The following is a 23,510-nucleotide window of genomic DNA, read 5'->3' as shown; positions in this document are numbered from 1 at the left end:
AAATGTAGGTTATTCTAACAGTTTGTGATTTCCTGATGGTGCAACGAGCTGAAGAATAATAACAGAGCAGGGGCGTCCCTCTCTGTCTTCAAGAGCCTCATCTTTTGTGAGAGCGCCTCATCTCCCATACCTAACTAACACTTAGCGTGCACTTGAACTCCAAGCCTTTGTCTTACAGAAGAGATGTTGTGCCTCTTTCAATATCTATAATATAGCTTTAGATAATTGCCTATATGAAATGAGTAAATGTAAATGTCTAAAAGCATACTGCTGGCAAATATTATGAATCCTTCCAAGGTTGTAAGAGAATCACTTACCCCATGCTTGTTTTTGTTGTTCAAAAAGTGACACAGAAAAAAGGGACTAGAGTCGTCCACACTCTACAGATCTGGGGGCGGATGCTCGTAATGTATTGCTGCAGGGAACATATTTAGCTGTGGCAATAGCCAGTAAGGAGTTAAAAGGTGATTTGTGTCTGCTGTCAAAATACTTCTGAAGTTTCTTCGACACGTCAGTAAATTAATGAACACATGAAAGTCTGCTGATCTTGCTGGTTCCGTTCTGTATGTGCAGTGTGGTAGTAAATTATGCATACTACTAATCATTCAAGTGACTATGAGAGTCCGAAAGGATATTAGTGCAAAAGGTAAAGAGCTGTTCGCCATCTACGCTGATCAGTCCTGAATCCTGGATGAAGAAAGCAAAGTGTGGTGTTTCATGGGACAATGCGAAAGGGACCTCGGGGATCTACATCAAACCAATACAAATCCAAACAAACCCAAGGTTGGGTTTAGTTTAGTTTTTTTCAATACCAACGACATGAGGCCCCATTATCTGAATAGTGATTCAGTCGTGCAGAAACTGGGGCCTGCTTGGCACCACATTTCAGTGCCCGACCTGGATCAAACCACATCATTCTAACCTTCACAGAATTTCTTTTAGAAGTGCATACTGTGCATACTCCCAAATAATAGTAAAGTAGTTACGTTACATTTGAGAGCCAACCTCCAGCACCATCCCAAACACATCATGCAAACACATGTAGATGTTCTAGTCTGTAACAAACCCTCCTAAACTAACCAAAAATTACAAAGCTTTTGCAATAATGTCATTGGCATGGGATGTTGTTTAGGGTTTATTTTAGGTTGTTCTCCTCAATATCTTCTACAATCCTACATAGTCAATCAGAATACAATGTTGTTCTCTGCAAATTTTTGTTGCTGTAGACCAGTATAGTCACTTCTCATCCCAGGGCCTCTGGCAATTGCCTGCTTTGAAACGCACAGGCTGTGTAATCCGGCATATGGGTGTGGTTTTATAACATTTGAAAATGGTACTTATGTTACTATAATTGTTAATTAAAATGTTACAGAGTGTTTTAGGCTACTGTGTGAGTACACTGTACTGTACCGCATTGAGCATACATAAATGTGTTATTATCTGTAAGATATCAACATATGTAAGAATAATCACATGCAGGGTTGCATGACGATGTGTGAGGAGACACTCAGAAAGTGTCTCCTCAAACCTAAACTAGTGTGTGATGACTGCTGAGAGAGGAAAGCCTCCCTTCCTCCCCAACCTCATCCATAATTCCCATCTACGGAAGTTCATTAATGACTGAATTAATGAGACAGCAAAAACAAAACAAAATGTGGAACCCGGTTTGGTGGTCCACACTTTAAAGCTTGCGGAGCCAGACTTATAAGTAACAGAACAAGTTCTGAGAGAAGTATTGAATCAAAGTATTTCCGCCTCCAAGACGAACCTTGACTAAAGATTTGAGCGAGCAGTAGGGGTTCCTTGGCTGTTTGTTCAATTTCCTCTCCTCACAAGGGAACTCCAGCTGAGAGGAGAAAAAAACTCAAGAGGATTGGACCAAGAAGGGAAATGTCACACACCCTGGTTTCTAAGAGACATCAATACAATTGTTTTTTCTCTGTTTGTCTGAAACCAGTGCAGTGCCTGGACCTGCCTGTTTGGAATGTTCTGTTCTCTTGTCCTGTGTTGATGCTCCGGAGCTACTTCAAAAGGATAATTTGTCATTAGCGAGTTCTCCTAAAACATTTCTACTATATACTGTCACTTTTTATGGTTTGTGTGAAGGACGTTGTGTGAAGAGCTTTTTATAAACAGTCTATGGTGCAGAGTGAAGTTAGAAAACTTTGTCCATCCTACCTGGTTTATCTGCAATGAAGATTTTACATGTTTTGCACCTATAAATCCATCCCTTGTCCCGATGTCCTCTCAAATCCTGACTCATCTAGTTACGGCTCGGGTTTGTATTGTGCTGTCATGGTATAGTTTTTGCTTTAATAAGCATCCATACACAGCTGGGCGCAAGACATCTGAGGAGTGACCTTAGGGTTGCGAGTTAGCTTCTAGCCGTATGACTAACACGTTCACTCTCAGTCCTCAACTGGAGAAAAGCAGAACTTAAGAAAGATCAAGAAACACTGATGTACAAAGCCCGCCTGCACTCTGTAGATGAAGTGCATTGAGCTCAAAGTATGTCTGACGTATTTGATCAAAAATATATCAAAATGTAAAAAATATCACATGCTCGTAATATCCCAATACAAGCAAATTCATTTAACCTACACATGGAATAATTTAATCTTGCATTTCTTTACAAATAAATGAATCCAAATGTAAAGGTGTCTTGTTTGGATGAGTGTTTCAAAGACAGAGAATTGAAAATCAGTGATAAAATGTGTTTGAGGTCGAAATTTAAAGGGCGACTTAATTACCCCAATGGGCCATTTATCAAACTGTTCCATTGTTCGCCAAGACAAATTATTCATGTCATGACCAATCTGTTCAGCTCACACGTTGAAAGTATGCAATCAAAGTGGAAATGAGGAGTGGGGGGTAATTACAGTCATACATTTTAGACATGTGTTGGGCAGCTGGGAGAACACCAGTGGTGGAATTTCATCTTTTAATGCATCCTCCAGGAGCAATTTTCTGGTGCAGCTTCTGAGGAGGAAGGGGAACAAAATCTAACTTATACTGAAGAGGATTGTGCAGACTAGCTACATAAGCAGATTACAAAACACTGCATGGCTTCAAGGAAATGATACAGACTAAGAGAAAACCTACTGCATGGGATAATAAATGGGATGGTTAGCCAATGTGTGGGTTAGTGACTGAGTGTCTGGTCATGAGTATTGTTTTTATGAGAACACTGATGGAGAGAGAGGGAAGAGAGGAAGAGAAAGGGAGGAAGGGAGGAGGAGGGTAGAAATAAAGAGAGAGAGAGAGAGAGAGAGAGAGAGAGAGAGAGAGAGAGAGAGAGAGAGTGGGGCTGAGTGGTCAGACCTCTCGTTGGGCTCAGATGAACCTCGGCATGTGTTGTTCTCCCACGTTGGATCATTTCAGCTCCGTTACACCGGGAGGACCCACGGTAAGCTCTCCTCTCTCCTCATCCTCCTCTCTCCTCATCCTCCTATCCTCCTCTCTCCTCATCCTGCTCTCTACTCGTCCTCCTCTCTCCTCGTCCTCCTCTTCCTCCAACACTTTCTTTTTTCTTCTCCATCTTCGCGATTCACGAGTTCATTGAAGCCACCGCTCTTTTACGCAGCCGAGGCAACTTCCCGACCCGTCGGTACTTTACCATTCAGTTTGCTCCACAACTGATCCGCCGTCAGTATGGTGCTGTTCGCTGTTGAAGAGCACGGACAAACCGCTGGACAGATGTGACCATGCACGCGCGAGCTATTCAGGTGAAATGATGTTGGGCAGCGCGCGGGGTGCGTATGATAGTCTAGAGCCAGGTCTGGGGTGAGTGAACTGAGATCCGTATTAATAATAATAATAAATAACAGCAATAACATTACCAATAATAATAACTTTAACAATAATGCACTGCCTTGGTTTCTCGTTTAACAGAGATGTCGTGCGTGTGCGCGAGAGTGCTCAACGCTTGTGTCTGGTGCGCGCCACTCACCTGCACCTCACGCGCAGCAGGGGGCACGCTCGCTTATTCAAACATATATACCTGGACCTGGGTTAGTGGCCCACAGAGGTTTACATAGCCTTTATATATATTGATCTGTATTCATATTTATATGTATATACATGGAGTAATTGGGACGTTCCATTCATTATAGTCAGACCAAGTGTGTAAATCACATTAATGTGCATAGTTTTTCTGGCTTCCTCTAACAAGACAAGGTCATGCTCCAGGCTATTTAGTGTTTTCCTACTAGATATGCTAATAAGAGGTCCAGATGTGTGTGTGTGTGTGTGTGTGTGTGTGTGTGTGTGTGATTGTGTGTGTGTGTGTGTGTGTGTGTGTGTGTGTGTTTGTGTGTGTGTGTTTGTGTGTGTGTGTGTGTCTGTTTGTGTTGAGAAGGCATCAAGAGCTTATAGAAATATTATAATGCCCCGTCTGTGTTTACAGTGTAATGTGACAGGAGGACTTATCGTGCAGGCAGTGCTCTGACACTCTCACAGACAGAGCACCTTTTAACCACGGGGGCATCTCCACATGACAGACAAGAGCACGGTCCCACACTTGCTCAGCACACATGCCTCTGCAGCGGAGGGGCCCATCACTTCAGGTTAAGTTGCCTCCTCGAGAGTTAAAACCTTGACAATAATGAGGTGACTGATGTGCTGAGCAGGTCTGATGCACCGGGGGGACTCTGAAGAGGTTTTTGTGCACGCGCATGTGTGCGCTCAGCGTGCACGGCGAGAACAGTCGGATGAGAAGTCTGCATGCATTAAGACGAATGGGAGAGGTAGGGAGAGGCCAGGGATGTTGAAATGGAGCAGAGTCAGTCCACGGCCTGGACGTTAAAGCGAGCCCCCCCCCTTCTCCTCTTACTCCTCCCAGAGCACTTCCAGCTTCCCCCTCCCTGCTTCTCTGTCTCCCATCTCCCATTTTCTCCCTATGTAAAAGGCCTGACATGCACAGGCTATTTTTAATAAAAATGAAATAGCCTTGTTGCAGTGGAGCGACTCAGTGCAGAGTGAAGTGAGACTGAAACAGCGATTTGCAATTTAGAGCTATGTCACCACTCATCATTCCGTTCTGAGCCAGCAACAGCAAATCGTCCTCACGCTTTCATCCTCTATCCCTGCCGTACGGTTCACACATGCTGTAGCTCATTCGCACTCGTACTCTAAAGACTTCAAACAGTGAATGACACGTACCGCTGGCTACAAGGGTTCGGAGCAAAGCTGGCAGAGAGAGAGATGTAAGCTGCGAGCTCGGTCTGGAGCTGCTAAACAATGGCTGAGGAAGACAAAAGTGTTGAGGGAACACTTCTTGTGTTTTGCTAGATTTAAGATGATGGCAAACAGATGCAGATGCTGAACATGGAGCATTACCAATGGATGACTTGGAGTAAGTGGTGTGCAGAACAAAAAACAAGGGTGGGTTTCCTCTGGAGGAAAAGAGAAAGGGAGAAGAAATTACTTAATATTGCCTATGATCAAATTCTCAAATCGACTCTGTTCTCCAGCCTGCTTTTCAGAAACTAGGTCAGTATCTGAAGTGCAAAAAAGAACATTGGTTTCATTTCTATGTGTCTCTCCTTTGATATGTAGCATATCACTCAGGAGGTTGGTTTTATACACGGCCATCAAAGCCCCAAGCATTATTATGACTCCTCTCTCTTATTTGAACCTAAATTAATCAATGCACGTGTCTGACTGAGGCCAGAGGATTTAGGTTTATCACTGAGCTCCGTGTCATTTATGGTCTTTCAATTTTCCGAGCATAGCTGGTTGTGCTCCTTCACTGTAAATCTGTTCATGAGTAGTGCATGCATGAAAACTTTACTTAAATGGGTTGGAGCGACCACATCCCTGTGCGCCCATGACTCATGCGCTGTTGCAGCTTGTCTGTGTGTGCGCATTCATATCTGTGTGTGTGATAATGTGGGCCTCCATGCATGCATAAAGGTGAGAACAGATGTGGGAAAATGTACATTCATGGCGGGAAATAGCGAGGCAGAGTGATGAATGCAGGTGGAGCGTGGATGGAAAAACTGCAATTACACAGTCTTGTTAAGCTGCGGACACTTCTCAGTACATCAAGTTTTCAAAGATCAATGGCCGCCCTCTGACTCAAATACTAACGAAACTCAGATCATTAAACTTTAGGAAAAAGGAGGACGAGTCATTGATTAAATTATTTAAGAGTCTAATTAATCTCTTAAGGGGAACTTCTTTGTCTAGCGGCCGCTGAGGCAAGAAGCGACCATCTTTAGGGATGACATAAATCACACGGTGTCCAGGTAGTTCTGTTCGACAAGGAACAGTAAAGTAGCTGAGCTCCATCTCATCACCAGGACCTCAGGCTCCGAATTAATTAAAATTCTTCAAAGAGCTCACTTAACGGAGTGATCAATAGCAAGATTCAATCACCAGCATGTGGTACAAAGGGAATTCTGTTTTCTACATCGTTTTCAAATATCAGATCGAAACAGCAGGAAAAACATCCCTACAAACTCAAAGAATCCCGCTCACTTAACTCCTGTGTCTTGTATCCTGTTCCCAATTTTAATGAATACAGCGAAGATCACACTAATTATGTGTTCTCTCGTGTGATCTGATTGCAGCATGTGCACTGCATTGGAGAACGTGAGGGGGAGAAGGTGGAATGAAGACTCAGGAAGAGGGAGAAGGAAGAACACAAGATGAATCAGTTGGAGTTGGTCGCTCTCCGATTATTCTTTGAAACAAACTGATCTGGGAACCTCAGCTATGGCGGCACACATACTGCTTCTACTGCTTTTATTCCGTGTAGGGGAAAGAAACTGCATGGCTGTCGACCTTTCAGAGGAAGATCAGGATGTGCAAGTAACAAAAGACAAAAGACAACAAGCTTTAGCAAATCCAAGGTTCACGTACTCTGTGAGAAACAAAACACTGGGGAGCCAGCTTCAAAATGAAACGGACGATATAAGAACCCTGCCAAATGTGTCTTTTAAAATTAACGACAAAGAACCTAATGATTTTGACTTGAAGAATAATTCAGCGAGGAAAACAGTCACACTGAAACATCCTGGATCTGATGCCAAATCCTTAATACCTCAACATCGCCCTGAACTCACTGTGAACCAAGAGGAAAGGAGCAATTTGACTAATGGAGAGGTGGAAGGTGTAATTAATGATCACGGCCTAGTGCCGAGTTCAGAGGAGGAGCACTCTCTCCAGCCCGGGCTCCGTTTGGAGACGGATGTCGGCAAGGATCTGCCTGAGAAGACACCGGGTCGCCCCAAATGGCTCACCGAATCTGAGGTCGGTGGGTCGGGGCCTCGCTCTCGCCGCCGGAGGAGCTGGCTGTGGAACCAGTTCTTTGTGATCGAGGAGTACAGAGGACCGGAGCCCGTGCTCATCGGACGGGTAAGCTGTTGTCGACACCTGTCAGCATGCACATGTGAATCCCCTGTATCTGTGTTATAAGAGTTTCGCCTTCTTTTCTCAGGGAGCAAGAAAACAAAGCAACAACATTTGTGTAGAAATTATTATCTCACAGAGAATAATTTAATTTGAGCAACAGAAATTCTCTTCTGCTCTTAACACATGCATTTACATGTTTGCCATTGTCAGTTTGATTCATTCCCCCTGCTTTGCAATTCGACTGGTGTGTTATTGAAACCCATTGACGCTTATGGTTATTAGTCATATGGGAAGTGGAAAGCACTTAGAAAATGGAAATCAGCCCCACAGTCACACATAAGAGGTTTCAACACTCTTTCTTTATATACCTACTTTTATGAACCTTAATTAAAATCTGTCCTTACGTGTGTGCTTTATGGAGCTACACAGGCTCCAAACATAGACTGTAAATACAGATGGACGATATGACAGCCCCTCAAAAGCAAAACCAAATCCACCCCTGGTGTCTGGCTGCATTTTAATTCATAAAACCCGCCTCCTCCATGTTGGTGACTGGGACATGGGCCAAGCAAAAAAGTAAAAGTGCATGTTGGAAGAATTTTCCTCAAATATGTTTTGTGTCATTAGGGCTTTTCCACTCTCATGTTACAGCACCGTAAAATGAAAAACCTAATATCTACCTAATGAAATGTTAAACTTTAAGTGAACACAGACTGAATATCCCTCATCATGCAAAACATCTGTTCATCTACAGCAACATCTGAACACTATCTGTGCCTCATTTTACAGCCGAGTCAGAGAGTTAGTGAGCCGTTAGTAAGTCCTGCCAGTTAACCCAATGAAGAAGAAAAAGTAGGTGGCGGTATAAACCTTGGAGTTGTTTCAGAGTGACACAGGATCACAGATTTCCGGTTTTACCAGAGATATGGTCTGATAAAAAACTAACAGTATATCTTATCTACGGCGCTCATTGATCTGAGCTTTATTTTTTGCTCTTGTTCGGCTGCTGGATCAGTCAGTGTTGATTGTAGGAATATAGTCTGGAGTCTCGGCTTGTGTTTAACAATAAGTTGGAGGATCATAGGTACCAGCTTTGTGGATATGTACAAATTGTATGTTTTGTCGACATGCTGATTTAGTTACTTGGGGTTTGAATTGTGCTTAAAAGATGGAAGAGTGTGAACTATTTGCTTTTTGGGGCTGTGAATTAAGGACAAAATTCTAAACACTGTCAACGTGAACTAGTTAATTTTAATCTTTATAAACGGAGCTTTGAGCTATCTCTTTTTTAGTGTTAATTTGCACACTCACAGCATTGTTTGTAGACTGCTAGTTAAATTCTTATCAAAGCAATGGCTATTAAATCAGGTTTGCTCTCTTGGTGTTTTGCACACAAAAGCATTAGGGTCATTAATGTTGGTAATGGCATTTTAAAGGTAGGGTTGATTTTCTGAAACAATGTTTATCTTATATGTTGAAATCCTTTTAACATCCCAATAGTCAGGGTTAGGGTTAAAAGTAGTTTTCTTGAAGTAGCCATGCAGTGTGTGTTCATGTGTGTTTTGGGGGTAGCTTTGACGAGAGGGCTGATGGGAAGTATCAGTTGCGTTTGAGCCTGCTCTTGCGAGCTTCTCCCGGATTTCCAACCCTAGCTTTAACTGATCCTCTGTTCTGGCTCATAAAACAGAACTCTATGACGACAATGTAACCTTGCAGTAGTTTTTGTGTTATCGTGCTGACAAACAAACGAACATACAGGGGTGTAAATGTTATCTCCCTGGGGGGAGCTAATAACCTTAATTCCCTCCTAATCTGGTAGTTACTGGGTACAGCCTCTTCCTTTATTTAGGACCACTGCTTCCTGGGGCCAATCCTTCTGCCCAGAACCAAAGGTTAGATAACTGAATGAGGGCAAAAGACAAAATGATGCATTCATGAGAATATAAAAAATGTATTGAAAACAAAAACAAAAATGTTGTTTGCTTACATTATTCAACATTTTAACTGTAAGATCATTTCCAGACAAATTTGAATCTGTGTTTTTCTGTGCTCTCAATCCTCCTTCATAGGCTCAGGAATCAGGCGTTAATGTAACTCGAGTTAATTGCGGTGTTTGTGCTCCCACTTGTCGTGTCACATACTTGAGTCCTCACCGACGCCACACCAGCACCCTTCAGCTGCTGTCGGTGTCGCTGCATGAAAAAGTGCCGGAGGTGATTTAATCCGCAGCACACCTGAACCACAGATGTCCCGGGGGTTTACTTGTAGCATTTCACAGTCAGATGCTCCTCACTAATGCAGCTGCTGGCAGCTACAGTATCCTCACTGTAGGATTATATCAGCTGTAACGCTAACAGGGACTGTTGCCAGCCACTTTGTAGCTAGTAGTATACTTTATAGTGACAGTCTAGATTGGATTCTCACCAGTGCAGTATACACCTCATAAATGTTTAATCTTCCTGGTTGTTATTGATACAGTCAGTGGAGGGGTGTTAAAGCAATCAGTAGACACACAAGACGCCTCACTCCTCTGCAAGCACAGAGTCTTAATGTGGATGTTCTTGTAGTAAAGCATCCCTGCATTGCGAGGAGGTTTAAACGCAAAGTGTTTTCGCTCTGAGGCAACATCATTTTGTCTACCAAAAATAGAGAGAAGAACATGTCAAACCCATTACCGGTGCAAGGTCTGAGGTGAGCTATCGACTGTTCCAATCACAGGTGTCTCGAACCCGAGTGAAAAAAGAGAGGAACAGTCTGCAGGCGAGAGCCGTGTGCTGCAGATACGGTTAAAACCTGTCGGTGGATGAACCGGCAAGTGAGAGAAGGAGAAAATTTGGATTACAGAGAAGGAGGGAATGTGACAAAGGAACTGGCTTTGTTTTTACGGAATAGATAAATTTCTTCCCCGCCGTGAGAGTGTTTTTCCATGCTGACTGAAGCACAGCGGGACTGAGCCAGCAATTACAGAGTGAGGAGAGAAGGGGCCTGATAGAAAGAGAAGAGGACGGAGGGAGGGGGAAGGCAGGGGAGTGAGATAGACACCGACTCTGACAAAGATGTCTCTCCTGTCGAAGTGTGGGATCAAAATTGAAGTCCGCTTTAAGGAAGAAAGGAGTGAGTGGGATGAGGGGATGTAGGGATGAATTAAAAAAAAACAGAGTCCCTTATCTTGCAATTTGTAGGGTATGCTATCATGAGTTTCTATAATCCCTAACTTTATCCTCCCCACACACAGACACACACTCACACACATGAACGCAGACCCACAGAATGTACACTCATATGTGCACTAATCTTACATATTCTCCTGGTCTCTGCCTGAATGCTGTTCACTGTGTGAGCATGAACATATGTTATGATGGAATATGTAAATACATTCACGCCTGCAGATCTCACAAACACACATTGACTAATTCTGCGTGTATCGTCGTGCCGGCTATCACATTTCTCCCTTTGTCAGTTGCTCCCTCAAATTGCATGTGACAGATTGGAAGCGCTTTGCAAAATTCACTGGAAACCATCTCTGAACATTTGTAAACAGCCACTGTTGCAGCAGAATTTTGAAACCAAGGCTTTAGTTCTCATGAGTATCTAGGGTCCGCAGCAGAGGTTGTGAGTAAGCCCTCGTGGATTATGAACATGTACAGATGCGCCTTAAGGGTAGAGAGATGTGAAGGCTCCTGGTCAGAAAGCTCAGTGTGATGAAGGCTGAGTAATCTCTTTAGCTTTCTATTTCTGTGTGTTTGGCCTTTTACCTATTTAGCTCTCACTAATACCCTCTCTGCCATTAAATACTGAACCAATATTCTGCACCACGGAGCAAAACAGAGGGGAAGAGAGAGAGATAGAGAGAGGAGGAGGAGGAGGGGAGAATAAGAAATGTGAGCAGATGGGCATCCTGTGTAACTGAGGTAACATGACGAGAAGAAAGAGACACGAAGCCTGGAGAGAGGGCTGGTTTGAAAGGTACGGGGAAGAGAGAGAGGCAGATGGATTTATGAGACCGGGAAAGAAAGAGACAGATGGATAGGAAAGAGAGGAAGCTTTGCAGATGGATACCGCACTGTGATCTAAAATTGCATCTGTGAACATACATGTAGGACATTTTGCAGGGCGACCGTCCACATCGATGTGGCTTTGCCCCCGACAGGCCCCCAGTGGCACGCTTGGTCCACTGAGCTGATTAGCTGCACGCATCAGTACTCATCCTGGTCCCATATGTCTCTTCCACACCTGGTGCCATTCATTTCCGATTCACCAAGCACATCCCGCCTTATCATAAATCACACGCTCGTCATGTTTTGCCGGGCTTGCCAGACGAATGGATGAGCGTTAATGAGCGATACCTGCATCAGCAGCCTGATAAAGAGGAAGGTGATCGACCTTGTGTTTTTAGACTCTGTGTGTTTCTGTTCTCCAGCTGCACACGGACATGGACAGCGGAGACGGGCACACCAAGTACATGCTGGAGGGAGAGGGGGTGGGCTCCGTGTTTGTTATCGACGGCAACACGGGCAACATACATGTCACCAAGTCCCTGGACCGCGAGGAGAAGGACCAGTACCGCCTCGTCGCCACAGCGACAGACCGACAGACCGGCCGAGCCCTGGAGCCCTCCTCCCAGTTCATCATCAGAGTGCAGGACATCAACGACAACCCGCCCATCTTCCCCAGTCAAACCTACGTCGCCATGGTGCCGGAGATGGCCAACATTGGTATATCATCAAAACAACAATAAAGGGAAACTCCAATCAAAATGTATTGAAAGGGGGCTGTACAATGATGGTAGTGATGTCTGTGATTGGGAGCAGCAACTTGAATTTATGTAATCTACAAATTCCACAAACCCCTGTCTGTGTATGGGATGCAAACAGTTCATCTTATTGGCTTTTCACTTGGCACGTGTATTGTTAGTGGTCCAGGGAGTTGCAGTGCCAAGGTCAGCATAATTTTGATACGTTCAATTAAAAATTCAATTAACAGGCGACCAGTGCTCTGTAGAAGTCAGAGGAGATGGGACAGCGTGCCAACAGTCAGTCAGTGTCCATAAAATCTTTATTGAAAATAAACCAGGTAGGATGAAAGCAAAGTTTTCTAACTTCACTCTGCACCACAGACTGGTTATAAAAAGCTCTGCACACAACGTCCAGCACACAAACAATAATAATAGACAGAATATTGTAGAACTGCTTTAGAAGACTCACTAATGATAAGGAATAATTCTGAAGCCTCTCCAGAGCTTTAACACAATAATGAATTGGATGCATCGTATTGGGTCATCACTGTATAGCTGCAGAGATGGAGCATTGCATTGTGGAATCAGGCAAACTGATATAAATGATGAATTTGGTGCAGCTTGATTGAGTTTGAGGAGGCTGTTGGGCCTTGGTGGAGGTTTACGCGCTCCACTGAGTACCATTCTATTTTTTATCATTGAATCACTTGCAAGAGCATGAATGATAGTTGTGTTTGTGAATGTCAGAAGCAGAATGAAAACAGCCGTCACAGTTCCTGGGACTCCGGGGACTCCACCGACATGTGTTTTTAACAAGCAAAGAACCAAAGACTATTGTCAGCATGTGTCTGAAAACATTTCTCCTGGCACAGCTCCAGTGTTTCATGTTTCAATCCATATTCGTGTTGAAGATAATTGCTTTGAACACCCTGCGCATATGGACATGCAGCGAAGAAGTCGATAAATCCTTTTAATCCTGCTGATACAAGTGTATTTCAGGAGCTACATTTTGAGAGGAGTATCACTTTACGCTGCTTGTGAACCAGATTCCGCTTCTGTGAGGAGGCTCTTCACTTTGGTCACCTGCGTTCTTTCCTCTGTTTCACAGGCACCTCCATAATCCAAGTCACTGCCAGAGATGCTGACGATCCCTCGTATGGAAACAGTGCCCGGCTGGTGTACGCCATCACTCAGGGACAGGACTATTTCTCTGTGGATGCTCAGACAGGTCGGGTAGCTTTGACGAAAGTGCCACATATCCCCTCAAAGCTGTTTACCATTACACGCCTCTCCAGCTGATGATTACACTTCATACAGTAAATCCCTGTGGTGCTGTTAGGTATCATATGCTGTGTTTTTTTTTCTACCATATGTCGAGTCCAACAGATGAAGAACGTTTTAACTACATTAAGCATGATCTCGCTCCGAAGCAGAAGCGGCCTGGAGTCACATGCTTCCCAATGTCCTGATTCGAAAAGAAATACGCATCTAACTCGCTTTGATGCCAACTCCCAGAGACGTTGTGTCACTGAAATCTGTCGTTTGTGTGATCCCCCACCCCAACCCCTCCCTCCACAACCCGCCCTATGCTCCACCAGGCGTCCTGCGAACAGCCGTGCCCGACATGGACAGGGAGACCCGGGATGAGTATCTGGTCGTCCTCCAGGCCAAAGACATGGGGGGCCATCTGGGCGGTTTATCCGGGACCACAACCGTCACCGTGAAGCTGAGCGACGTCAACGACAACCCCCCTCACTTCAGGCGGAGTAAGCGCTGCCGTTATCAGATCACCACTTAACTGTCGGTTGTGTTCAATCTCTATATAGCTTTAGAAATGTGTGTGTGTGTGTGAGCAAAGATTAAAATGATGAAATATCTTGTAAAGGCACTTATGACAGCAGCCCGATATTTTCCGCCTCCTTCGGGTCCTGGCTGCCTCGACACGCTCAGAATGTGATAGAAGCTCTTAGAGCAGCGAACCATCTGCCCCTTTGATTTCCATCCACTCTTTCTAATCATTGTTTCTGCAATAACGCAACCTCTTGTGCCAGATGACGGGCATTAACATTCATAAACACCCCTGTGGTTCAAATGGACTGTGGGCCCTCGCTGAAGAGTGAAAGACCATGTCCACTCTTTCTTTTTCCAAGCTTTTCCCTGTTCCACGCTATTAATATTTCATCTTAAAGTTCAGTGCTTTCCACTTCAGTAGACTAAAAATCACTGCACAACATCTCTAACACTTAGACATATACTGCATTTCTCTATATCTTACCTCTCCACTGTTTCCATTTCCCCCTCCATTCCTCCCCCCCTGACACTCTCTGCTTACTGCCATTCATCTTAATGTTTAAAGGCCTCTTCCTCATGTTGACGTATTGTGCTGCAATACAATTCTCTATAGACGCAATTTCATATTTATAAGTGCCGGCCGAGGGGCAACTTATCGACTGGTATCTGATGATCTCTCGTCCCTACCTCGCCACCTCGCTCTCAGTCGGTGCATGGGTTGGACAATGACGCCAGGATTTAGGCTAAAGGCTGATTGAACATGCTCTTTGAATGAGAGGGGTGTGATTTTCATATTCTTTTTATTACGTGAAGGATTTGAATAATTAACAATCAGCGAGCTCGGCTTCTCTGGTTAAAAGGGATGCGTTTCTCTGAATATGCTGCTTGTTGTTACGCTGCATGACAAGCACACAGGGGTCACTCTGCTGCTCCGGTGAAATGACACCACCTGCCACACATCACTGGCTTCATCTCCATGCTGTGCCGAGTGGACAGACTGCTACAGCAGCAGCTACGATTCTCAGTTTAATAAATGCACTACTCAATCATTAATAACTGAATGGGACTAATGCACATCACTTAGTTAGTGGCTTTCCAGTTTATTTACTGTTTGTTTAACAGAAAAACTTGGCGGAAGGATGCTGTAACTAATATTCTCTTAAATCTTTTTTTCACTTTAAAATCAGAGATAGTTTTTAAAACTTTCTTTGATTTCTCAGGGAACAGATCTTCATAGAGCTTGATGAAAAAAATCTGTCATGGTTTTATAAGGGGACTGCTGTGGCTTGGTGGAGTTAAGTGCTCTGCTGAGTGACATTCTAGTAATCTATCGGTTGATCTTTTAAAGTGGGATCACATTAGACGACGGAAGAAATCAATGTTCACATTTGAGTTGCTCGAGTGGTTAAATGTTCACCACTTATTCTTGATGAACGACGAGTAATTGTGAACGGTTGTTCGTCATTTTTCTGTCAATTCATTTGTCAATGGATCGACTAATTGTTTCAGCACGAAAGAGAATTGCATTTCAAAGCTGATCTGAGGCTTCACAGTACAAAATTCTATTTGTGCTGCAGCTCTGCAGAGAGAAGCCAAACAGAAAGAAGCGGATTAAGTGTAAAATGACACTTCATTTAAATAATTTCGACATCCGAGCTTTATTAGCTTTAACATTATTGCACAAAGCAAAGCCTGTGGACTGTGTTGCGCACCACTAAGATGATATAGACATGAGGAATCTGGGTATTACATGTAACCACAATTACAGTTTGAATAACCTGAATTTGAATGACTACAATTTGAGACACTTTCATGCTTTACGTCATGTAGTGGGATCATCACTCAGTGCCAGTTGTCAAACCCGTTACATCCGTGGTTTTTCCCTCCGTGCAGGCGCGTGGTCGTTCTCTGTGTCTGAGCTGGCATCACCGGGTGTGGAGGTGGGCCGGCTCACTGCCGCGGACCCCGATCTGGGAGAAAACGCCCAGCTGGAGTTCACTATCCTGGACGCGGAGGAGGCCGAGATATTCAACATAACAGCGAGAAACCGCGAGGGCATCATCGAGCTCAACAAGGTGAGAGACGAGACATGGGGACACACACCATGGGATTCAATGGCGTTGTTTTCATATATGCAGATCAAAAAAGGTCAATGTCAGTAGTGTAGTATTTTAATAAGTGACTTTATGTAGCGCAGCTTTAGTTCTATTATGAACAAAGTTAAATTACATTTATTTGGTGAATCAAACACTTCAGTCCTCCACTCAAACCCCAACTGCTGCTGACAGGTTCAGTCTCTACTGGACAACTAAAGAGTACCAATCATCAAAAACATCAAAACCTGTTGCTCGTATGAAGAGAGCTGGTCATGTGAATGAATTAGTCTTTTTGTTTTTAAGAGTTTGATTCAAAGATGATTATCGTGCAGTGAGATCTTGAATCAAAGAATAAAGAGGGTGAGGAAATAACAGAGCTGGGTCAGTAATTGCCCAAAAGGCCAATATGGAATATGTAAGCTACATAGAGGGATGATGAAAAGTAAGTCTCACTGTAAATGAATAATGAAGCACTCCATGTGTGAAGAAATATGAAGCTCATAAATGAAAGGCCCTCAATGAAGCATAGCCTAAAGATTGAAGAGGCTTTATCCCTCGCCCAACAGCTGCTGGATTACGAGACCCGCAACTCCTATACTTTCTCCGTGGAAGTTGCCAACCCTATAGTGGACGCCCGGTACCTACGGAAAGGTCCCTTTAAGGACCAGGCGACGGTCCGGGTCATGATCCTCAACGCTGATGAGCCCCCGCAGTTCTCCCAGACTCGGTACCATCTGGACGTGTCTGAGAACTGCCCCCCTATCTGCTCTGTGGGCCGGGTCTCTGCCGTCGACCCGGACACGGGACAAAGCTCCAACATCAGGTGGTTAATACACCATCACTCATTCTGTCTCTCTGGCTCCCGCTATGATTTTTCTTTATTTTTGCTCATATGCTCTTTCCATATCCCAGGTACTCCATTGATCCACAGTCGGACCCCGAGGCTCTGTTCCGCATCGCCTCTGACACGGGCTCCATCAACACGGTGATGGAGCTGGACCGCGAGCTGGAGCAGTGGCACAACATCACCGTCATCGCCACACAGAGGGGTACGTCTCTGCCCTCGGGGGCGCAGAGCTCATCAGAGTCATATTTCACAGAAAGTGAAACCGCCCGGGGTCGGCGGCACAGTGCGCGGCGTGTGAATGATAGAAATTCAGTGATGATTTCAACATTAGTGCCCTGTTCTCTTTCAGACAATCCCAATCTTGTGTCAAGGGTTGTGGTGGCCATAGAGACACTAGACCAGAATGACAATGCCCCAGAGCTGGACAGGCAGTACTCCACATCTGTGTGTGACTCCAGTGGCCCCGGTCAGGTCCGTTCTTGTTGTTGTTGTTTTTGTCTTATATTGTATTTTTGTTCTTGTGTTTTCTTCTCCTCCTTTTGTTAAAACCTTTTCGACAAACTGGTTCAGTGGAGACAAAATGACCCCAGCTTTACATTTCCAAATATTATGTCACGGAATAGAGAGGTAGCTCTGTACCATCAGTCAGGGAGGATTGTAAGAAAGTCCTGTCAGGATCATTGAAATAAACTACCCACTACTACTATTCCTGTTACACTAATCCTTAAGATTTCACTCCAGGCTGATGTGGCTGCCTTGGTAACAGCAAGTGCATTTTAACACCATAGCAAACACTCGTAAGCTGCGACGACGCAGCCAAGCAAACTCAAACTGTTCTAAAGGAGAAGTCGGTCAAAAATAATTACAACCACGTTCTAATTGTGTGCTTTTTCTGGTTCCATCACTCTTTGGAGAATTAAAAGACTAATCAAATTTCCCCAAATAACCTTTACTTGTTTTGTTGACACATTTTTGATAAACAGATTCACAAATTCAGTGACTAATTCGGCGCATCTTCTGTAACTCCTTCACAATAAAAGCCAACGTGTCTTTTTGCCAGCTGAATGCTTTTACAGTGAAGCAGACACTGACGTCGGGTTTGCATGAGCGGCACCTAAGTGCAGCTCTGACGCAGCATGAGGAGACTGAACCATGAACGGTGAAATTAAAAACAGTAACGCTGGATTACACGATTCATTGTTTCCCTTAAATCCCCTGTGGTGGACTCCATCGCAGAGGTAATTATAGAATGAAAATTACATTGAATGGTTTCTACTGAGAAAATCCCAGCCATAAAATTGATGGAAAAGAAACTGGGGTGGATTTCATGAAAATCAAAAGGGTTGTAAACTAAGTTTGTGGCTGCAGTCAAATAGAGGTGTTTATCCCAACTGTTTTAAAACAATTTCTTCCAGTCATGTGTTGCATGTGTCAGCAGTTCCACCACAGCTTTGTTTATATGCCCATATGAACCATCACAATAGAGCATCCTGTTCTGCAGGTAGTTCAGGTTCTGCGAGCCATCGACAGGGACCAGGGAGGACAGGACACGCCGATCCACTTCAACATCCCCCCAGAGTCCAGCTCTGCACTCAATCTCACCATCAGGGAATCTGGAGGTGGCAACTGTTTCTTTTCATTTAAAACATACCACCAACAGAAATCGGGGCATGATTTTTGTGCAGTGACCATGTTGGATGTGTGTGTTTTTTTGCCACGTTATCAGGTGTGACAGCCAGCCTGGTGCTCCAGTCAGCTTTGGATCCCCTCCCTGGCTTCTCCTCATCCTTACTCACCCTCTACGTGCCGGTCGTGCTACGTGACGGCGCCTCGGGTCTGACCAACACTGGCACCGTCACTGTGACCATTTGCCCCTGTTTGCGAGGGGGCATGCAGACGGAGGATAGGGGGAGACAGAGGGACAGGCGATGGGAGAGGCACATGGTTTGTCTGCCCATGCCGTCCGCCTCTCCGTCTCTCATATTCAGTTTGGTCACCTTGCTCGCCATGCTGGCTTGTGCCACCACTCTGCTGGGTAGGTTGGGTCGGTTCTGTGGTTCCCTCCAAGGCCCTATAAATATGTTGTTTGTGATTTTGTGAAAGACGCTGAGCACTTGTGTCAGGTCGCTCCTGTAATGTCTAAAGAGAATGTGTTTGTGTGTCTCTGTTTTGCCCTTTAGTGGTGTGTGCACTCTCGCTGTCATTGCGCCATCAGAAGCGAGACTCCCACTCACCCTTCGAGGAGGATGATGTCAGGGAGAACATCATATCCTATGATGACGAGGGGGGAGGGGAAGCGGACACCGCAGCTTTTGACATTACAGCCCTGCAGAGCATGCACAGAATGCAGCACATGCACAACAGAAACATGTGAGCTGTGCCCAAATAATTAAGATAAAAAAGGGGGAAAAGTTTATCTTGCCGTGGTGGCTTATGGGAGAGTGTGCGTGTTTGTGTGTGATTGTGTGCTTCTCTGACATTTATCTCTTGGCACAGATGGTACACCCAGCAGAATCCGCCGAGGGCCAGGGCGTACAGCTGGAGCCGTAACCCGCGCCCCGGCCTGGCCCCTCAGCAGAGGCCGGGCTCTGCCCCGCTCTACGGGCGCCTCTGCTACGGCATCCACACGCTGCCTGTTCTCCGAGATTATCCAGCTGGGCCACTGGAGGCAGGGCTGCAGTTAACACAGCTGACCCACGGGCTCACCGGAGGTCATATTGGCAGTTCCCTTGTCATCCAGAACCAGAGCACCTTTGAGCCGCTGCTGCAGTCTCCTGAGACGAGCCCTGCTAGTTATGAAGCAGAACACATTCTGGCGAAGAGCAATATTACCGACAGAAATGAAAGCAGTGAAGCGAATGAAGAAGCAGATACAAAAGAGAATCTGGATCAGGCCAAGGTCAGAAAAACAAAGCAAACATTTCTATAAGCATCGTATAAACCATCTTATGAATATTGAAAATTGGGGTCCCAGCAGGACACTTTGTGTTTAGATCCAAGCACCACTGAATTCAAAACATTGAATAGTCCTAATTTACCTGTAAAGCGTTCCAACTCCGTTATTCATCTTTTCAGCTCTAATAAGTCAGATCAGGTCAAAGAATCTGAAACTGAATGACGGAAGATTTGTTTTCCTTCTATTCATGATATCAGGGTTAAGGTCGGCAAATGGACTTGATCTCAGCAGTGTTTGTTGATGCATGTGCCTCTTTGAGTGTAGCTGCTGCATATGAGTGTGATTTAAAAGGTAGTTCAAATCATTTCATATTTGAACTGCCCTTTAAATCATACAGAGAGAGAGAGAGAGAGAGAGAAAGAGAGAGAGAGAGAAAGAGAGAGAGAGAGAGAGAGAGAGGCCCTGGCTTACACGTGCCAATGTGTCAATGATAACACAACTAGAATGCCACTCAGTAGCACATACTCCCACCAAGGCCCAACAATGGTTTTATATCTGGATCTGCACAAAATATCAGTCCTCTCAACCTTTCTGATTGTTTTCATAAAGATTCATTCAATTATTATCTGAGAAATCAATGACAATATACAAAAACCACATCACACATTGTTAAAGAAAGAGAAAAAAGTAAGGTTAAGCCCCAGCACAAAATATCATGGAAGCTGTTACCTCCTTGGTGGAGGTAATATGGCCAAGCCTTATTTACATTGTGGTACTACACCACAGGATCTAATGGAACATATGTCTGTTAGGGATGAGTAACCCAATCTGTCTGAGGGAACTGACAGAAGGCTCGGTTGGAATAATCTAACTCTCTTGTCAAATTTAAGATGCTCTCACACATTCTCTGAACTCCAGAGAAAGTCTGTCAGGGTCTTTTGACGTGCATGTAGCGTGTTTTCATCTCATGCTTGTGTTTTTGTTTACATGTTTTAGTTCTGAATAGAATTAAACTATAATTAAAAAAGACACCGAAATTCAAGATAAAAGATTCAGGCTTAAACATCCAGCTGACCGAGGGAAATCAAATCTGTCCAAACACATTAGGTTCACATGATCCAAGAAAGAGAAGTTCACAGGAGCGCCTGGAAAACCTCAAGCATTTTAATTATAAATATCAATGTGTCAACTCCTCCAAAAAAAGGGTTTTCTGACTAATAGCTAAACTTCAAAGATCAAATTCAAACCACATGAGTTAAGAAAAACATATCCCAATGCAGGCACTTCAGCGGTGATAACATTCTTATAATGTCTTGTTTCTAAAAATAATGAAAATAGTTTTTGACTTTTAATTGCTTCCATATATTTGTCACTGCGTGTCTTTTTGAATCGTCTATTTTCTCCCTTCTCCTTTCCTGTAACAGACAGACCCAACAGAAGCAGTGCTGGCACCAGCCGACGACGCTGCAAATCTGACCTACTCCGACCCAAATGAGTCTTCTCTCCAAAGTCAAGCCAGCTCCTCATCAAACCAGCATGAGGGGCGGCCGGGGTCATCGCAGACTCAGATCAGCACGGGAGCCACCAGCTGCACCCTGGATGACATTGATACTGATTGCTCCATTCCCTCGGTCTCAGAGAGAAATTATTCAAACGGTAGTCAGATTCACTCTGTGAACCCTCCTGTTTACCTGACATCAGACACGTACAGCATCGTGGGCTCGCTCAATCCCAACGGCAGGGGGACGTGTATGAATGGGACGAGCAGCAGCGGCCTGTACCCAGCGGGGGTGCAGCTACTGAACACGTGCAGTCTCCAGAGAAAGGATTTGACCCCGCAACCTTTGCCCTTACCTGGGGGCGTGTTTGGCAGCAGCAGAGGCTGGCCGTTCAGGGCGGAGCCTGCGACGGCTGAAGCCTCCAACCCGCAGCCTCTCTGTATGGAGGACCTCCTGAACTTCCGCCTGAATCAGGTCACCTTTGACCTGTCACAGCCTCCCTATGACTCACTGCAGACTTATGAGTTTGAGGGCCGTGATTCAAGAGCTGAGTCACTGAGCTCGCTGGAGAGCGACAGGGAAAAGGACGATGGGCAGGTGGTGGGAGGGATGGAGGAGTTGAACCAGAAGTTTCAGAGGCTGGTGGAGATCATCCGAGAGAGGGAGAGGGAGAAGGAGGCGGAGAGAGGAGAGATGGGGGCGGCTGAGGAAGCTGAGACCGCAGAGGCCGCTCTGAGCGAGCCTCACAAACAGACAGAGAACCAGAAAAAGGAAATACAGAGATGGGATTTCTAGTCTGCAAAAAAGGAAGAGGTTGAAAGAGGAGCGCTCTGTTGACAGTGATAGATTTTAAACACAGCAGGAGGGGAGAAGTACACGTCCTCCGACGGGAACCCTCTTGTTTTTCCTCCCTGCCAGGAAATATCCATGAGGCTGACAGTAGGTCGAGGAGCCGCGGTGGAATCAGTGCACAGCGTATAGTTTTCACATCCACTATGTTTAGAAGATGCATATGGAATCTGTCACTTTTCACACTTGTGTAACTGATATTAATAATGCACTTGGGCTTTCAAAGCGGATGTTATGAAAATTTAACTTTTTTTTTTTTAAATATTGATTCTGAGCCCTGAAAGCTGCATTGTTAGAAAATAGGCCTCGTTAAAAATGGAGTGGAATTGTGAAATTTAATATTGATAGTTTATTAGGGGCCCACTCACGATGCCTCTTTGGAATCTGAATGGAACATTTGCATCTGAGCGGGAGAGTGTTAGAACCACACAAGCGCTCAGCTCTGTGGGTCGACTCCGCCATGTGTTCACCGAGACTCTCCAGGAAACATGACTCTCTACGTTTGTATACTGGAGCTCTGTAGCGAGGGTACGACTCCAGAGTGTACTCTCCATTACTGTAGCAGAATCTGCTCACTATGCAATTTGCACACAGAAATGATTAGAATGTCACTGTTGAAGACTTGTGCACTGTTGTGAACGGTGAGTAAATAATGTCTATATGTAGATATACATCAGACCTTGACTTCAGTGGTTATTGCTCAAGAGTGGACAATTCTTTTTTTGGGAGGGGGATATTTACTCAAATGCAGGAAATGAAGTGATTGCAGTTATGAAACTGTTGCAGGCAAAAGATGACAATTTATAGAATTAGTCTAGAATTATCTCCACAGCCTTATTTATCTCCCACCTCATAAAGAGACAGACTTAGGCAAAAGTCATTATGAGAAGCTGTACACACAAGCATTGTTGTATTTTTTTTCTAGTCCAGAAAAACACAGGCAACAGCAAAATAATCATTTACTTTTAGATTGTGTAATGTTATTCAGGCAATCTGTAATTTGGCTCGTTTGTCTCGCTACATCAAAACACATTTATTATTCAGAAGATATAAGACGGAGTCATTAAAAATAATTACATTATTTTTCAACAATATGATGAAATGATTTAGACTTTCTGCAATTATTTCCCACGCTCTGTTCTCCTCTGCAGTGGGAATTTAGGTCTTAATCAGCTGCCGGTCTTATAAGATTGCAATGCTTACAGGCTAAATTTGACAGAAAATCTTTGGCTCCGTGACAAGAAAAATGAGTTGTTAAAGACCGGACTCCTCGGGCGAGAGAAAGAAACGCAGAGGAAAGAGGAGTGGAATATGACATGAAGAGCCAAATGATAACTAGTCCTGACCGCGCTACAATTTTTCAGGATAGTGTGGATGTCCTCTAGCGTAACACAAAGGGCTGCAGAAATATCAAAGCACAAAATGTTAAAGAAGACACATC

General features: G+C 44.5%; 1 protein-coding gene across 1 annotated transcript; it reads left to right on the top strand.

Annotated features, from left to right (window-relative positions):
• The first annotated feature begins 6,774 nt into the window (after nucleotides 1-6,774).
• Nucleotides 6,775-22,718, top strand: LOC133960842 (cadherin-24). Its single transcript, XM_062395685.1, has 13 exons — nucleotides 6,775-7,359; nucleotides 11,777-12,071; nucleotides 13,200-13,319; nucleotides 13,690-13,857; nucleotides 15,776-15,957; nucleotides 16,545-16,801; nucleotides 16,891-17,027; nucleotides 17,175-17,296; nucleotides 18,327-18,444; nucleotides 18,552-18,860; nucleotides 19,006-19,195; nucleotides 19,322-19,724; nucleotides 21,146-22,718. Exons 1-13 carry the CDS (start codon nucleotides 6,775-6,777, stop codon nucleotides 22,013-22,015), a joined length of 3,756 nt encoding a protein of 1,251 aa, XP_062251669.1. The 3' UTR covers nucleotides 22,016-22,718.
• The last annotated feature ends 792 nt before the right edge of the window (nucleotides 22,719-23,510 follow it).

The sequence above is a fragment of the Platichthys flesus genome, chromosome 9, assembly GCF_949316205.1.
Source record: "Platichthys flesus chromosome 9, fPlaFle2.1, whole genome shotgun sequence".
NCBI classification, from domain to species: domain Eukaryota; kingdom Metazoa; phylum Chordata; class Actinopteri; order Pleuronectiformes; family Pleuronectidae; genus Platichthys; species Platichthys flesus.
This window is presented reverse-complemented; position numbering and strand designations above follow the sequence as displayed.

Excerpts from the sequence above, each read along its gene's own strand:
- LOC133960842 (XM_062395685.1), top strand. The coding sequence starts at position 6,775 with ATGGCTGTCGACCTTTCAGAGGAAGATCAGGATGTGCAAGTAACAAAA. Across the intron at positions 18,861-19,005 it reads TTGTGCCACCACTCTGCTGG|TGGTGTGTGCACTCTCGCTG; the intron begins GTAGGTTGGGTC and ends TTTGCCCTTTAG. Across the intron at positions 19,725-21,145 it reads AGAATCTGGATCAGGCCAAG|ACAGACCCAACAGAAGCAGT; the intron begins GTCAGAAAAACA and ends TTCCTGTAACAG.